Source organism: Salvia hispanica, chromosome 4 (genome assembly GCF_029641045.1).
Source record: "Salvia hispanica isolate PSC_SH4W2 chromosome 4, Shi_PSC_v1, whole genome shotgun sequence".
Classification (NCBI taxonomy): domain Eukaryota; kingdom Viridiplantae; phylum Streptophyta; class Magnoliopsida; order Lamiales; family Lamiaceae; genus Salvia; species Salvia hispanica.
This window is the reverse complement of record NC_142695.1, coordinates 17,757,813-17,775,189: the sequence shown is the minus strand read 5'-3', so window position 1 is coordinate 17,775,189 and position 17,377 is coordinate 17,757,813. Positions and strand designations below refer to the sequence as shown.

General features: G+C 36.4%; 2 protein-coding genes across 7 annotated transcripts; one reads left to right on the top strand and one right to left on the bottom strand.

Moving 5' to 3' along the window:
• Positions 1-7,827: 7,827 nt before the first annotated feature.
• On the bottom strand, positions 7,828-8,376 carry LOC148927382 (uncharacterized). Its single transcript, XM_089069619.1, has one exon. It carries the CDS (start codon positions 8,178-8,180, stop codon positions 7,905-7,907), a length of 276 nt encoding a protein of 91 aa, XP_088925745.1. The 5' UTR covers positions 8,181-8,376; the 3' UTR covers positions 7,828-7,904.
• An 809-nt stretch (positions 8,377-9,185) lies between these two features.
• LOC125196042 (uncharacterized) lies at positions 9,186-12,687 on the top strand. Of its 6 annotated transcripts, none has more exons than XM_048094392.2 (3): positions 9,186-9,422; positions 9,857-9,959; positions 11,327-12,687. In XM_048094392.2, exons 2-3 carry the CDS (start codon positions 9,894-9,896, stop codon positions 12,443-12,445), a joined length of 1,185 nt encoding a protein of 394 aa, XP_047950349.1. In that variant the 5' UTR covers positions 9,186-9,422; positions 9,857-9,893; the 3' UTR covers positions 12,446-12,687. The 6 variants fall into 6 exon arrangements, with proteins under 6 accessions (XP_047950349.1, XP_088913738.1, XP_047950351.1 ...); XM_048094394.2 differs by having other exon boundaries at positions 9,188-9,422; positions 11,354-12,687; XM_089057610.1 differs by lacking the exon at positions 9,186-9,422 and adding an exon at positions 9,442-9,738.
• Positions 12,688-17,377: the final 4,690 nt, after the last annotated feature.

The following is a 17,377-nucleotide window of genomic DNA, read 5'->3' as shown; positions in this document are numbered from 1 at the left end:
AAAAATTATACTAGCCGTTTATAGCCGTTTTTTTCAAATTTGTAATTTTTTTTCAATTTTTTAAAGCCTCCAATCACTTCTATAAATACCAAATCATTCCCACAAATTATCCACCATAAAAAAACTCTCTTTTCTCACTCAATTTTTTTTAATGTTGTGTTTTCTTATTTTTTTATGATTTTAATTATTTGTTTTTACTTTTTTAGGATTATTAATTATGTGTTTTTTATATTTTTAGGATTTTAAATTGTAATTTTATTTTATTTAATGAAGTGTTTTTTATTAATTGGATTTGTTGAAAATAAAAATAAAAAATGAAATTGAATGAATTGTTAAGAGATGAGATGGTTAAAAGATGGAGGGATGTAGGTGTTGTCTCTTAGTTAAGAGATGCAGTGAAAAAATACAGTGAGACCCATAAATAATAAAGAGATGAAAGGCTAAGAGATGGATAAGAGACAGCGTTGTGGATGATCTCATAGTAATTCTATACATCGCGTGTTAGTAGTTAATAAGAATAACACCAAAAGTCAATCATCTAATTGGTCATTGTCTTAAAAAAAGGATCCACTTTCTTCCGAGCAATAAGAGACTACACAGTTCATAAACAGTGTACATAAAAAAATTTATATCTTGTCCTACTAGCTTACACGTTACTAAGTTGAAATATCTAATAATTGAAAACAAATGTTTCATTTCCACAAGTATAACATAGACTACATAAGAAAGTTATTTCCTTGACCTAATGACGTTTGTGTAGGTAGTTAATAAGAATAACACCAAAAGTCAATCATCTAATTGGTCATTGTCTTAAAAAAAGGATCCACTTTCTTTCGAGCAATAAGAGACTACACAGTTCATAAACAGTGTACATAAAAAAATTTATATCTTGTCCTACTAGCTTACACGTTACTAAGTTGAAATATCTAATAATTGAAAACAAATGTTTCATTTCCACAAGTATAACATAGACTACATAAGAAAGTTATTTCCTTGACCTAATGACGTTTACTCTACACAGGGTATTTAGTTTGGTGAATTTGATATAATGGAATATTAATAACTCCATCATACTATATTGTTTGGTTGGATAGACTCGTCTCATATTTTAGCCATTGATTAATGATTAGTGTTAATTAAAGTTATTTCTATCATATAAGTTTTGGCCCTCTTTAATGATAAAATCATTATTGCATTCAGAGCATCCGCAATGCTGCGCGATGCGGTCTCGATCTCGTCTCGACGGGACGAGACGGCATCGAGACAGCGATGCAGCTACCGTCTCGTCTCGACGCGTGACGCGTCCCGGCAAGGCCGGCCTCGAGCTAGCGAGACACGCGCCCGGAGCCACGTGGCGCGCGCGGGCGGCTGGCGTGACGCCCACTCGCCTACCCGCGAGTGGGCGTCAGATTTATGACGTCATAATTCAATTTTTTTAAAAAAAAATCAGATTTTTCGGAAAAAAAACGGTAATATGACCGTTCAACGGTCATATTTTTAATTTTATTTTTTTTATATTCTATATATACTCTTCTCCATTCTCCATTTTACACACAAACACACATCTATTCTCTCATCTTTCTTTCTTTCCTCTCCAATCACTTCTATAAAATCATTCCTTTATTTTTTTTCTTCTCCACAATTTAATCAATTATGGATCCATTTGAGCAAATGCGTCGAATAATGGAAGAATCGCTAGAAGAAGATCGACGTAGGGAGAAGGAAGCCGCCGCGCCTCCTAGACGACGCCGGACATACATCCATCGTAACCGGGAGGAAGCCGCCGCAAGGTTGGAACGTGATTACTTCAGTCTGAACCCGGTGTGGGGAGATATCTACTTCCGTCGCCGTTTCCGTATGTCATGCGCGCTATTTTTGCATATCGCGAGTACATTGGCGGCACGGGAAGAGTTCTTCAGAGAAGGGTTCGACGCTGTTGGCCGTCCTAGCCACATGACGCTCCAGAAATGTACTGCGGCGATCCGTCAACTTGCTACTGGACAAACGGCGGATGCGTTCGACGAATACCTGCACGTCGGAGAATCCACTGGGAGACTTTGTTTGTTGAACTTCTGCAAAGGCGTCCGGGCAGCCTTCACCGCCGAATTTCTGAAGAAGCCAACCACCGCAGATTGTCAGTTTCTGCTCCGTCTTCACGAACAAGTGCACGGTTTCCCCGGGATGCTCGGGAGTGTCGATTGCATGCATTGGCAATGGAAGAATTACCCTGTGGCGTGGAGGGGGTCATACACGAACGGCCACAAAGGCACCCACCCCACCGTTATACTCGAGGCCGTCGCCGACTACCGGCTATGGATTTGGCATGCGTATTTCGGGGTCTCCGGCTCGAACAACGACGTCAACGTGCTCAACAACTCCGACCTCTTCGCTGAAGTTCTGAATGGTAAAGCGCCGGCCATCAACTTCATCGCTAACAATCGCCAGTATAAAATGGGGTACTATCTTGCCGACGGCATCTATCCGAAGTGGCCAACCTTCGTGAAGACGTTCAACAGGCCTGCGGACGAAAAGCAGTCTCTTTTTGCGCAGAAGCAAGAGTCTGCTCGCAAGGATGTGGAGAGAGCGTTCGGGGTTCTCCAAGCTCGATTCAACATTATCAAAGCCCCGGCTCGACAGTGGTTTATGGAGAATATGGTCGACATCATGTATACGTGCATAATCTTGCACAACATGATTGTCGCCGACGAAGGACCTGAGGCGGGAAATTGGTTCGACCCTGAAACCCCGGGAAGCTCAACCGCAAGTAGTCCGCCTCGAACGGAAGTGCATCCGTCTTTGCAAGAGTGGTTGTCTATTCGGGCAAGGACACGTGATTCTACCGCCCACGCCCAACTCCAGGAGGATCTAATGGAGCACATTTGGGCAAAATTTGGCAACCGTTAGATGATCGTCACTAGAGAACTCCTTCTTCTGCTTCTTTGCCTCCATTTTTTTATTTGAGTTTAAGTGTGCAATTTGTAATTTCTAGTTTTTTAATTATGTCTTTTTTATTTTTTTAGGTATTTAAATTATAATTTTATTTTATTTAATAAAGTGTGTTTTTTATTAATTGAATTTGTTGGAATTAAATATAAAAAATGAAATTGAATGAATAGTTAAGAGATGGTTAAGAGATGGAGGGATGCAGGTGCTGTCTCTTAGTTAAGAGATGAGCTGAAAAATACAGTGAGGCTCATGAATAGTGAAGAGATGAGACGGTTAAGAGGCGGATAAGAGACAGCGTTGCGCATGGCCTCAAGATAATTTAATCTTGAGTAATCGAATATCTTCTATGAAAAATGAGAATGAACGGGTGTTGTGATGTGAAAAAGGGAACAAAACAAAACACCATCCATGCATCAAGTTGAATTAAATATTTATAACAAAATTAATACTCCTTTAGTTAATATAAATGTTTTGCGTTATTTTTATATGTAACTTAGATAGACTTTTCAATGTTAAATAACTGACGGGTTAGATTAAAATTATTAGTGCTTGTTAGTTAATTAGTTTATTAGTGATTCTGATTTGGTATTACGAGCTTTTAATTGATTACGTGTATATATTTGAAATCATATTTATGGTTAACAATATAATGCAGTAGTTATCATTGTTGGCATGCGTTATATTGCTAACTATTTAAGTTGTTAATTCTGCTAACTCATCAATACAATATATTAAAAATGTCAATACAGTAACATTAAAATGTCAATACATAATATTAACACATTATATTGAAGTTCAACAAAATTATATGTTGACATTTTAATGTCATTGTGTTGACATTTTTAATACACTGCATTGATGAGTTAGCAAGTTAGCAACTTAAAAAAGTTAGCAATTGATCACACCTCCTATCATCATTAATATGCAATATTTGATAAATGTAAGTTATTTTTAAAACCAGTCCGAATTATATAAAAAATCGAAGAATCAAATTTTCATTTTTAATTATAATTCATAACCAACAATGCAGCACCAAAAATGTCTCAGTAGATACGATAGTATTAATTGAGGAGGGTAATGATAAAATACAAACCTATATATGGTACAAACTCAAAACTTTTCAACACAACTTCAATACTGTTTCAATAAATATCAACACAGTGTAAAATTTCAAGATTTTAATATGAACATAGTATTAACACAATATCAACACAACATCAATTATTGACTATTGTTGAAATTTTGTTAATATTTTTCTGTTGATGTTTTTTTGTGATCTGTTCATATTTTTCAATGGTTCAGATCATAAATTTGAGTTTTTACAATACTTAGAGATTTTATTTAATCACGATCCTAATTGAGGAAAAGAGGGAAAAAAATATGTAAAATTGAAATGTCACGCTTTGGCCACCTAAATTGTAAATGTCACGCCTCCCCCTACCCTATAGTGAGAAAAATGAATAAGTTACGGCTCTTAGTATTACACTCAAGTTAGGAGCGTCCTCAACAGTTTGTCATCAGATTAATTACAAGTACTTCCCAAACAAAAGTGCGTGCAATCATGTCCTCTCTCCCTGCGCGTGAAATAGTAACGCATCAGTTATTTTAGTAGAGAGTGGCGTGTTTGTGACTCGAAGTATCTAACATGAAAGTATCCCAAATTTATAATATTAATTTAATAATAAATTAAACGATAGTGTGAAAAGTTAGTGGTAAATAGGTCTATTTATTAAAAATAGGAAAAAACAAAATGAGTAAAGGCCAAAATTAGTTCTAAATATATGGTTATTTTATGTTTTTGGTGCTAAACATTATCTTTTGGATTTTTTGGTCCTGCACATATGAAAATTTTATCATTTTGGTCATTCGTCAACATTTCCGTTAAAAACTAACGGCCAACGAGTTTAATCCCGATTTTGACCAAATTAAACTTTTAATTCTGATTTTTTACTCTCTAATTAATTTCCTAATTATTTTTACACTTCTATCTTTCATCTTCTTTCATCTTCTTGCTTCCCTATTCTAATCTTTCCCTACTCACACAAAACCTCCATTCTCAGAGATGAACACCATGAAAGGAAAGCTGTTGAAGAAGCTCAAGACGGTCAAGGATGCCCCCCTTGGCTGCCATTGAAGAATGCCCTGATTCAACGGAGCTGATCAAGGACCTCCGAGATGAAGAGACGGACTTTGATTCGCAGCTCACGGATGATAAAGAGAATGACAGTCCAGTGGAAAACGGGAATGTTGCTGAATCGAAGCCTCCTTCGTCGGAGATCGATGCGACGTCGTTTAGGCGGCCGGATTTGTACTCGGAGAGCCTCTTCGATCTGAATCTCCTCGCGGCATTCGAGCAGGCGGTGATGGAGGTGAAGGCGAGAGAAGCCGAGAGAAGGAAGCGAATTGAGGAAGACGGCGAAGAGGAAGCACGCTATTAGTTTACTATTTGATCTTCGGATATCAATCCGGTCAACCCGACCTTCTTCCTGTAGGCCGAGCACCTGTTCGCCGTCGACGCCACCGCCACCGCCACCGGCGCGGCCTGGATCTGAGCCTTCTCAGGGAGGGAGATCAAAACAGGTGGCGCCGCGGCGGCGTGATGCGCCGGAGAGGAGGCGGTCAAGGGAGCGGAGAAGACGGTGGAATCGGCGAAATTTGGAGGCAGAGACGGCGAGATTTTTTGCAAATTGGATAATATTTGGAATAGCCAATCTCAAAATTGGAAAGGAGGAGCTTGGAACTGTGGGCAATTTGAGAGGAGAGAAAGGAAGAAGATGAAAGATGAGAGGAAGGAAGATTGAAGTGTAAAAATAATTAGGGAATTGATTAGGGAATAAAAAATCAGAATTAAAAGTTTAATTTGGTCAAAATTGGAATTAAATCCGTTGACCGTTAGTTTTTAACGGAAATGTTGACAGAGGACCAAAATGATCAAATTTCTATATGTGCAGGACCAAAAAATCCAAAAGATCATGTTTAGCACCAAAAACATAAAATGGTCATATGTTCAGGACTAGTTTTGGTCTTTACTCAAACAAAATGGATAATTGTTTATAGATAGACCAAAATGATAAAATAGGACAATATTTTATGGACGAAGGGATAACTCTCTAACAAGTGAAAAGTATGAACTAGTACTAATGATGTGGAGTATACTCTTTATTAACAATATCATTTCTCTCTCTTACTTTATCAATTATACATTAAACCCGTGTTGAATTAAATGTTCATACATTTCAGAACATTGTGGATCACCTACATTTTTTCCTACACCATTTCTTACTCCACCCCTCACAAATATAAAATATGATAGTGTGCCCATTATTCATTTTTGTGAGGAGTGGAGTAGGAAATGGTGTAGGAAAAGTTGTAGGTGATCCAGACTGATTTCCAAGAATGAAGAGAATTAAATTATCTTATTGCTCTTATGCGAAAATATTTATAATGTTAGATAAATTAATTTTTAGTTGGTAGTGATTATTAATTCGGATGAACAATACTCTATATGTCCTAAGTAAACGGATTCATATTTTTTTAGATATCACAGATTAAATGGGTAATTTCATTTTCTGTCAAAAGTTAAACCTTGTAATATGTTTCATACTATTATTTATTTATCTATTTTATTCTTACCAATAAACTTTATTTTCTTTTATAGTAGTAGTACTTCCTTTATTATCTTTTCGTCGAATGGACTGAACACAACTTTTTTAAATTTATTGCCGAAAATAAATATCTTGATTGAAAAAGAGAGCCTAATGTGGGTGGAAAAGGGAGAAGACATACTATCACAGATATTATTATTTGAGAAAACAATTATCGAGACACGTGGAGGCATTTCATCCCTCTGTTCGTTACTCGGCCAAGACATCCCTTAGGTTAAAGTATTAGTTATTTTTTTCTTTTAGAAAAACTTTTGAATTATTTATATTTTATTAATATTTATTTTAATTTTGTTTTGTTTTATTTTTATTTTAATTTATTTTTATTTTATTTTATTTGTATTTATTAATTTCAATTTTGTTTTTGTTTAATGTTAACAAATTTTGTATTTCAATTAAATTATATATAATTTAATACTCACCTTGTTCTGTGTTAATGGGATTGTAATTATTTTTCGGTTGTTCCAACATAATAGGGTTATTTGTATTTTGGCAAAATGTAGCGCATTTCATTTCTCCTAATTTTTTTTTCAATTTTCTTAATTTGTTCTCTCTCGAATTTTATAGTCTTTCGATTAACACACTAAATATCTATTACTCCCTCCATCCCCCATTAGGAGTCACACTTTGACCGGACACGGGTTTTAAGAAATGTAAAGAAAAATTGGTTTGAAAAAATTAGTGGAATGTGGGACCCATGTTTTTATATTGGTTTTATAATAAAATGTGAGTGAATTGAGTTAGTGGAATGTGGGACCTACTTACCATTTATGGTAAAAATGTAGTGTGACTCTTAATTGAAGACGGACCAAAAATGTGATTCTTAATAGGGGACGGAGGGAGTACATTTTAATCTGTGTGGAAAAAAATGTTTTTAAAAAAATTAAATAAAAAAATTAAAAAAATACTGGATCCACAAATATTTAAGTGAAAATATAGTAGATTATGGATGTTTCTAGAATGAAAAATGCGTTAAAAAATGATGTAAGACCTCTACATAAAATTATTGAGAGATTTCGGAAAAAAGGGGTTAATTTCGCTGACCTTTCGAAATGAGGGATTAATTTCGTTGACCTTTCGAAATATGAATCCGAGGCATGCGAATTTTTCAGAATGAGGGATTTTCGATTCTTTATGCATTTTCTCTTCTTTTTAAAGATTATTTCGTTCATAATATTTATTAATTGACCAAATTATCCTCGAAATTTTTTTAGCACAATTTATAAAAAAAAGTCATCTTTTTCTCTCTGGATAGAACTGTTACAATGCATTGTTGCTACGAAAAACCTCATTCAATTAGGCAGAGTCAGCAGCTTCCACAGCCTTTGGTGCCTCATCTGCTTTCAACTGCTCCAATGCCGACACACGTTCGTCCAGTGACTTGTAAGTGTTATCTATCTGTTGAGAGATGGCGTGGTGGGCAATTGCGTAATCCTTCTGGAGATAATAGAGACCGGCGGCGGATGCCAGTGCCGCGCCGGTGAAGAATGAAGCCAATCTAACTCGCAGCACATAACCCATTTCAGTCCCCTCCGATTTCACCGGTCTCATCCCCAACGTCTTCATTTTCATCAATCAAGCTCATATCTGTGCTTAAATTGTGGCTCGTGATCGTGCTGCTGTTCCTGCTATTACTACTACTTGATTGAATGTGATTTTGGGGCTCTATATTTTGATGATCATGAATTCCTGATTGTGATTACTTCTCAATTCTCTAGAGAAATCCTTGAAAGAATTGGACACAATTTCCTTGAAATTCTAGATTAAAACCCATTTCTTTGATTTGGGCTTGTACCTCTGCCGCTGCTGATCTTACTGATTCTCTGAGGGGCCAGAGATGAAATTCCTCTCGATCACGCCGGAGCGGAATCCGCGCTCAATTTGGCCGGAGATCAGGCTGGAATTTCTGAGGATCGGGACAGATTTAACAATGGCGGTTGAGTTTCTGGAGATTGGCTGGAGCGAGATTGAGGAGAGAAGAAATTGGAGCTCTCAAAGGCGGAAGCGTTGTCGATTTGAGCTCTCAAAAGTTTGTATATCTGTGTATTTTTTGTACCTTACAAACGCTGCCATGGAGGAGAGAACAGGATGGGGCAGTTTGTGAAAAGAGGCGTGCAGTTTGGGGGCGGGGGTGGGGGTTGGTTGGGGTGATTTTTTATAAATTGTGTTAAAATTTGTAGAGGGTAATTTGGTCAATTAATAAATGTTAGGAATGAAATAATCCTTAAAAAGAAGAGAAAATGCATAAAAAATCGAAAATCCCTTCTTTCGAAAAATTCGCATACCTCGTACCCATATTTTAAAAGGTCAACGAAATTAATCCCTTATTTCGAAAGGTCAGCGAAATGAACCCTTTTTTCCGAAATCTCTCAAAATTATTAGGGTAACTAATAAATTAAGATATGTATCGACTATGAAGCCCTGTATATATATTTATATATCCTAAATTAAAAATAATTACCGAAAGAAATTATATTAAGTTGCTCCACGTTCATAAAATAAGTAAATAAAACATTATTTAATAAAGGTATCGGTTACTTTAATAACAATCCGTTTTCTTTTATCAATATTAACATACAACACTCTCAAATATGTTTTCAGCCCATTTCTGTAATTAATTATTTAGTGATTGGAATTTTTAAGCAGTAATTGAAAGCTTGGAGAAATGGCCGCCCTCTGAATTCTGATATCCCCTCGATCTCTCAGATGCACACCAACCCTCTCTCTCTAAGCTCTATAATTTTTGTATAGCTGCATTTTTTTTTCTTTTTTAAAAGTATTAGAAGAATCCACCAATTACGAGAAAATTCTTCGGTAAGCATTTCCTGCTAATTTATCATTTTTTCATAAATATTTTGCAGCGTAATTTTCACTGTAGGCGTGATTAACTGGGGAATCTGTGATGTTAATTTATGGTTAAATCGTCGTGGAGCATGTGCTTTGGTGCCTTTATTGATTTACTGATTAAATATTATTTTCTGCTGTATTAGTTTATAGATTTTTCTAATCTAATAATTTATTGATGAGCGATCGATTGAGTTGAGCTTCTGTAAAAAAAATTCAATAGCCTTATCTGTCGCATCGCGTGATTCCGAGCTTGTGGCACGTTGTTTCGTGTTTTGGCCTTTAGGTATCTACTTAGCATGTTATCCGAATCTCCCTTTCATAAAATAACGCTGTGTATGTATATATGTATGTATATGTGAATCTGAATCGTGATTGATGTAGTGATATTTTATTTTCTGAAGGTCGAATTTTGTTTTTGCGCGTATATAAATATAGTGGATGCGCATTTTGGTCTCCGCCAATAATTCTTCAACTAGGATCCAGATTTGCTTTGTGGATAACGAGGTGGGTTTGTTCTTCTCTTTTGTGGCTGAATTCTGGTTTTGAATTCTGTGCAAATTGAGACTGCTCCCTTTATTATTTGAATTGGTAATTCTGTTTAGCTATTGATGACGTTCTAATAAATTGTGATTTTTCCAACAGTGTAAGATCTGGTTTGGATGAAATTGGGTCGTGAATTTTGTGCTTATGTTGTTGGGTAAATGAGGTTTTAGTTTTTGAGAAGTTTCTATGAACTATGTTTGCTAAAATTAACAGAAGTGGCAGTTGGTAGTGACGCCATTCTTTCTTTCAACTAATGCATTTACAAGATGTTGTGATCTTCAAATTTTGATTAAGTTAGAGTTGGTTATGAGAAGGATACTTTATACCATGACATTTTTTACATACGTGCATTTTCTATAATTTATTTTGTGCACTGATGCTGAGTTGGAGGTATTGGAAATTGTCCTGTGCTTGTTTTGATTTTGGCAGGAGACTAGGAGTCGTGCTTTTGTGAATTGTGATTGATTTCCCTTCCCATAATTGACATGTTATTTTGGTTGGATATTTTCATAAGTTTATACATTTTTCATGTTTTCTTCATACAAGTTTTGATTAGGAATTGCTGCACTGCACCTACAATTCTTTCTTGTTTGCTCTATATTTTGTTGGGTGTCATTTTTGGAGTGAGCCAAGGTAATGGTACTATTTAGATGTATTGAATTGAGTGTGGTAGTAATAGAGTTTCATATTCTCTCATCTCATAATTTACATTTAGCTTAAATTCTCCAGGACGCTCACTGGTTACCTGGTCATTTCGTTCACTTACTGAGAATATTTGAAAGAATCTCTTCTGCAGGGATTTTTACTTAATGATAGTAATTTTTTTTTTATCACTTTATTGATTGGCAACTTTCACCAGATCTTATGTTCTACTTTCGTTTCTCAGTGGTTAATTGTGGATTTTGATCTTATGTTATCTTATACTGACTGCTTCCTCCATCATGATTCATATGCAACTTGACTTACTTGCAGTTGGGCTTTTTTTATATCTACTTGCCTTTGGTTGCATGCTTTAATTGGTGCACATATTGGAATTGATAGCATAAGGCCTCTTTATAAAAAAAAATTCTGCTCATGCAACAAATTTTAACACTATATTTAATGCATTAATTTGTAAATAAAGGCTTTGGTTGCTGGATATATTTACCCTGTTTATATGCTTGCTTATAAACTCAATTTTAATGGGGTGAGAAAAAAAGAATAAACTTATACCCACGTGTTTGGTGTTGGCGATTTGATTGTGTTTATACATAACCTGCTGTAGTTCGAATTTTTCATGATCCGCTGCCTTTGACTTAATAATGATGTGATTTATTGTGTTTGATAAGATTCCTACGTTGGCGGGTGTTGTTCAGGAAATGGCAAAAGGTACAAGAGGTCGACGCCGGATTGCTTCACGGCAGTGCAGGGAAACACCATACCCCCTACCATCGCACAAACAAAAGGAAGACACTTGCTCCAAGGTAATTAAAAAAGACTGGGAAGATGCTACATGCTCAGTGTGCATGGAATGTCCTCACAATGCTGTCCTTCTCTTGTGCTCCTCCCATGACAAAGGGTGTCGTCCTTACATGTGCGGGACAAGTTTTCGTTATTCGAACTGCCTTGACCAATACAAAAAGGCCTATGCAAAAGCAGCACCATCTGACAGCCATTCGGTTCACGATTCACTTGATAGTCAAGTTATTGGTCCATTTTCTGCTCACTCAGCGGACAGTGGCGATGCTGCAGAGCTTGCATGTCCTCTTTGCAGGGGACAGGTGAAGGGTTGGACTGTTGTAGAGCCTGCGCGAGAGCAACTCAATGCCAATAAACGAAGTTGTATGCAGGAAAATTGTACATTTGTGGGGACATTCAAAGAGCTGCGGAAACATGTGAAGGCGGACCACCCTTCTGCAAAGCCAAGAGTAGTGGATCCCACACTAGAACAGAAGTGGAGGAGGATGGAGCGTGACCGAGAGAGAGAAGATGTGATGAGTACCATAAGATCATCAATGCCAGGAGCAGTGTTTTTTGGTGATTATGTGATAGAAGGAGGAGGTCAATATGAGTCTGATTCAGATGAAGAGGAGGAGGGGTCTGATATTAATGCCATGGAGCAGAATGAGGGCATGGGAGTTGGCGTTAATCAGAATTTGATGTCTATGTTCCTCTTTCTGCAGGCCTTTGGTTCTGCAGGCAATGACGGATCAAATAGACGACAAGAGAGAGGCTCCAACACCAACGGCGCACTTGATAGAGGCTCTGTGAGATTGCATCGCCACAACACAATAGATGAATTAGAGTATTCTGATCAAGATAGTGAAAACGATGATGATATAGGAAACGAAAATGATGAGAACGGTGGTTCGTCTCTGGTTGGACGCCTACGTCGCCAAAGTAGAGTCGTCCTGGGGCGTTCTGGAAGGAGGGGAAGGAATAGAGAGGTGAATCAAGGGATGATATAGTTGCCTTACCTTGCCTCCAATTGCCAATATCATAAAAAGTTCACAAGTAGGAAATTGGTTAGCTGTTACTTTTAAACATTTGCACATGCACATTTGATATTCCATGATCCATTGATTCAAGAGATGTATGATAATACTATTATAGGATAGCTCAGGAATATGGATGAAAAACTTGCATCTTGTAATTTAAGTACATTGTAATTGCTGATTAATTTGTTTATCACATGTTAATTATTCACTCACTCGTGAGTATTATGTAAAGAATATTGTAGCTTCTGCAGATTTTTAATCTCTCTTCAGCTTTGTTAGGTTTGAAATATTAATTGCCACCTCTTTTTATAATGTAATTTGTCTTTATAGAGCCTCTTGAACCGTAAATTTGAACTGATGCTAATTCAGAAAAGGAAGGGAATCTGAATACTTTTGAACAATGTGAATTTGTGCTGAGTAGATCAGATCAAGTTTGCAGCAGAATCTCACGTGCTTCATGAACATGGCCAGAAAATTTTCGTGCTCAATGCATGTGTGTGTCGAGGTAGAAATAAGTATCGCAGCTCGGTTATGTTTCCTAGTAAGGACTAGTCTCATGGCTATGGAGGGAACTAAGCTAGCCATCAGACAGCCCCCATGAGCATAGGATAGAGTTGCATAAATGATATAAAACAGAATTCCCACACATAGAATGTACTATTGTGAATGCAGCTACATCATGCCCAGGATATGCAACTAACCATTATCACATTACATAGTATGTATTGTAACACATCAAGCATTGATGTCATCGGAACGGACGTCTCATCTCTTTGAGAGAAGGGAAAACAAATCTTATCTTGCTTCAAGTGAACTTAAAACATCTTAATTAACATCATGGCATTTTGGGACGATTCTGTCTCGTGAGCAAATTCGGCTGACATCATGGTCAACACCCCGAAGATGTGGCAAAGCGGCCATAATTTTATCGACATTCTTAAAAATATGAATATGGAAATCGAGGAGAATCTCCACTCTGTCTCATCCCCCGACATTGAAAGTCGTCCTATGGGGACTAAAGTAGTGAAGAGAAAAACCAAGGGGAAGGAAGGGTACAAGGATGATTGTTGGGGTTTGGTGCCCCTTGCACAGCGGAACACTTGTACAAAACAAATAAATCAGACGTAGGATCTATTTGACCGATTATGCGATTAATCAATTCACATGTTAAACAGATAATTGCATGCTAGAACGCAAATAATTCATGCTCGCAGAAAATAAATCCTAAACATGATTTCTACGGTTTAGAGTTACCGATTTGATTATCCAAAGAATCGTCGATTGCTCGCGCCTTCTCCACGTGATGATCTTCGATACTAGACCACGGATCTTCTCTCTGGTTCCCGAACGGTATCTCGATATCAGGGTGGACTGATCTTATCAAAATACTAGGACTCGAATAAAGAAGACAGAAGAAATCCTTCTCCAATTAGGAGAGAAATTCGAACTCCTCTAGGTAGAGGGGAACGAAAATTATGAGTAATAATAATAATGATTTATGTCTCCTTTATTCTCCTATTTATATTAAGTTCCTTTTGGGCCCAGACAAGGATCTATGGAAGGTTTTGGATATGGGCTCCCCCAATTAGCTTTTTACTAATTAATATCTTATTAATTCCAAGAGTGGACTTAGCAAGACACATTTATTTATTATTCATAGAGCGATAAAACTCCAACTGCCCAGTTTTTCGAATAATAAAACTTTGTTCGAGCTCCTCTTGAGGACATCATCAAACGAGACTCACCTCGCACACGTTTCAACATAATAGCAATTCTAGCACCGCTAGATATTAATCACCACTACCCAATATATCAGGATTATTGGGTTGCGAAAAACCCGCACCATTTGATAAGTCAAAGTAGTGCATAATCAATACCGTATGCTCAATGCTAACATATGTAGATTAAGAAATAGTATTTTATCAAGACCTAGTCTTTCAGTAGATAGTATAAAGACACGTCTTGTTGTTAGATCCGTTCAGTGCTATACCACACCAATGTCATCTTATTTCAGTAAGGCTTAGAAATATACGGAATGACATTGCAACCTTTCACGATAGGTATTCTAAGCCTATCTAGGTTGTGAAATTCTTCTTTTTCTTTTGCAAAACATTGCTTAGATCTGACCGTGTTACCTTAAAGTGGACAACGCCCACAACCGGTCTACTAAGCAAAAGACTTAGACTTTGTTTACTTCTTATGCATTTAAATGTTTGTAAAACATCTTATAAATGCACAAGCAAACACAATGTAATAATACACTGATTCTATTCGTGCGAAACTGCTCGAATAATACTGAATCGGGTTAAAAGTGGATTATAGAGTTTTACGTATACAAGCAAGATTCTATTCGAGCGAAACTTGCTCGAAACATGCTTTTCAATATACCAAACCTAACAATCTCCCACTTATACTCAAAACATGCTTTCGAGTATACCCACTGTCAAAAACTCTCCCACTTATACACAAAGCAGGTATTGATACTAGATATATCGAACTACCATTCATTTCACAAGTGAAAGAAAAATCTGCTTGGTTGTTCTCTGATAATATCTTTTTCACCATAATGTCTTTGCTGCGCACTTGATCTTTAATTAATTTCATCCCCATATGTGATTGCTTAGCTTAATAAACTCGTGTGTCCCTTGGGTTAGCCTTCACTAGAGTAGTAAAAAATAATACTCATAGGCATACTCAAACTTACGATTAAAGCTATTAGGAAGATATTCCTAAGATAAACACATATTCAGAGGATGACTTACTCGATCACTGATTAGTCATAAAACTAAGACAGTGTAACCCCAAGGACATTACATGAATGACTGGTAAACTAGAATATAGTTACTAGTCTTTCTCAAGCAATAGGGTATATTCATTACCTCAATCAAAATCCTTTGCCATGGTTAATATGATATATACTTGCTATGCATAAGCACAACTAATATCAAACTTAGTACACACTATAGCATACATGAGACAACTATCTCCGAAACTAGTCTCATAATTCTTGATCTCACTAAGCGTCAAACGACACTTGACTAGAGACAAGACAATTCCATCTTGAGAGGTTTAAACCTTTTCATGGAATTTCTAATGCTTAAATGTTCCAAGCAATGTGTAGATATATGATTCCTAAGAGAATGTCAACATTCTTTCTAGCATCTTAAAAGGACTTAGATACTAAGAATGTAATTAGTTTCTCTTAGATCATTTATCATAAACTGGGTATACAACCAGTTTCCTGCGCCAGATGCCAATCTTAGTTGTTTGCAACTTTTGTAGATTTCATCATCGTAGAGTACCAATAATACCATATGTAATGCACTTTCAACTTCCTTGTGCTTATAGCACTGTTAAGGACATAAGTCAAATACCAAATATTTGACAATTTTAATAAAACACATATACTCTGATTTAGATGCTTGCCTAAGACCACAAAGGTCTATATAAGCTTCCAATCATGCGTTTATTGCCCTTAATTACATATCCCATTAGAATGTTCTAGTAGATGATTTCCTCAAGACTTCTATTTATAGAAGGCTGTCTTGACAATCATAATACATAGATTCTAATTTATGTAAGTTCTAATAGACAATATGATCGAATAAATCCTGGCACAACGATAGCGAGAAGATAATTCTCTTTGGGCATAACCCATTATCATTGTCTAGCCTTTTGAGATCCATATTTACACTTGCAAATATACTAGCTCCCACTGACTGACACAGCCTATAGGTAGTTTTGCAAGTCTTGTAAAACATGTTGTCTATCTTAAATTGTAGTTTGAAATCTATCACCTTTTCAAGGATGAATATCCAAATGAACCAATACTACATTGTAGTTAAAGGGATTATGTTCAAGTTGATCTAAGACTGAGTCTTACGACACTCTTAGACCCATGAACTTGTTGTGTTCCAGTGGAACGCTCCCACTACGAGATGATTCTTACAATCTTAGGTACTGAAGTTGATTTTATTAGTGCAAAAGTTTCTAATGGTATGACTTCTTGGTAATGTGGAAAATCCGATATCTCTCTCTTTATTTTGAGAGTTATCACGCTGTTAGGCTTGTAGTTCATCTCTAGATCTTCATACAAGAATTATATTTTTGAAGATTACAGAACTTATAACCTTACATCATTTGGGAAAAACCTTAAAACATGCCTCAGTACACAACTCCAATTTCTTGGACACTTTTCCAACACGTGTTGGAACAACATTACACCTTGAGATGTGCTAGACTAGAGACGCTCTAGTCCACAGCTCGTGTTTTGTAGAAGGTACTGATGTTGGTAGTTTCTTTAATGTTTATCCCATCAATGATAAGATTTTAATGAGTACAACTCATCACATAATCAAACTTGTTTTAGAAAGACTCCGATTCCTTCTTACATAACTATCTCATTCATTAGATGAATGCTTGGATTCGTCAATGGAGATTAGACTCCCGCTACTGATCATAACCCTTTGCTTGTCTCCTTATGGTGTAAACCATTAAGACTTGCTAGTCTTTCTATGTTGCACTTCTATAAGTATTCTGAATCTCTTGAAAAATCAAATGATTCTAACTCATAGTGCATCAAATAGACTTTCTCAACTCTCAAGCTATTTAACGAAATATTAAAATCTTGATAGTCTAGACAGTTCGAACAATTTCTAAGTATTTTCTTGGCCTTAAGGCTAAGAGCCATAAATACTTTATCATTCAATGATTAAGAAGTTGATGTGTTGTTGAATACTCAACCTTGTTGCACTTATATTATTTTAATACTATGATGCCTTAAGCATCAACCATAAAACAATAGTTGAGCATTAATAGCTCCCACTGCAATAAAAACCTAACTGGATCAAGATCCCTTACCTAGAAGTTGCATTGTCATGTAAGTCATTGTCCTTCTATAAA

Coding starts and splice junctions, on each gene's coding strand:
- LOC148927382 (XM_089069619.1), bottom strand. CDS start 8,180: ATGAAAATGAAGACGTTGGGGATGAGACCGGTGAAATCGGAGGGGACT.
- LOC125196042 (XM_048094392.2), top strand. CDS start 9,894: ATGCGCATTTTGGTCTCCGCCAATAATTCTTCAACTAGGATCCAGATT. Junction 9,960..11,326: donor TTTGCTTTGTGGATAACGAG/GTGGGTTTGTTC, acceptor GTGTTTGATAAG/ATTCCTACGTTGGCGGGTGT.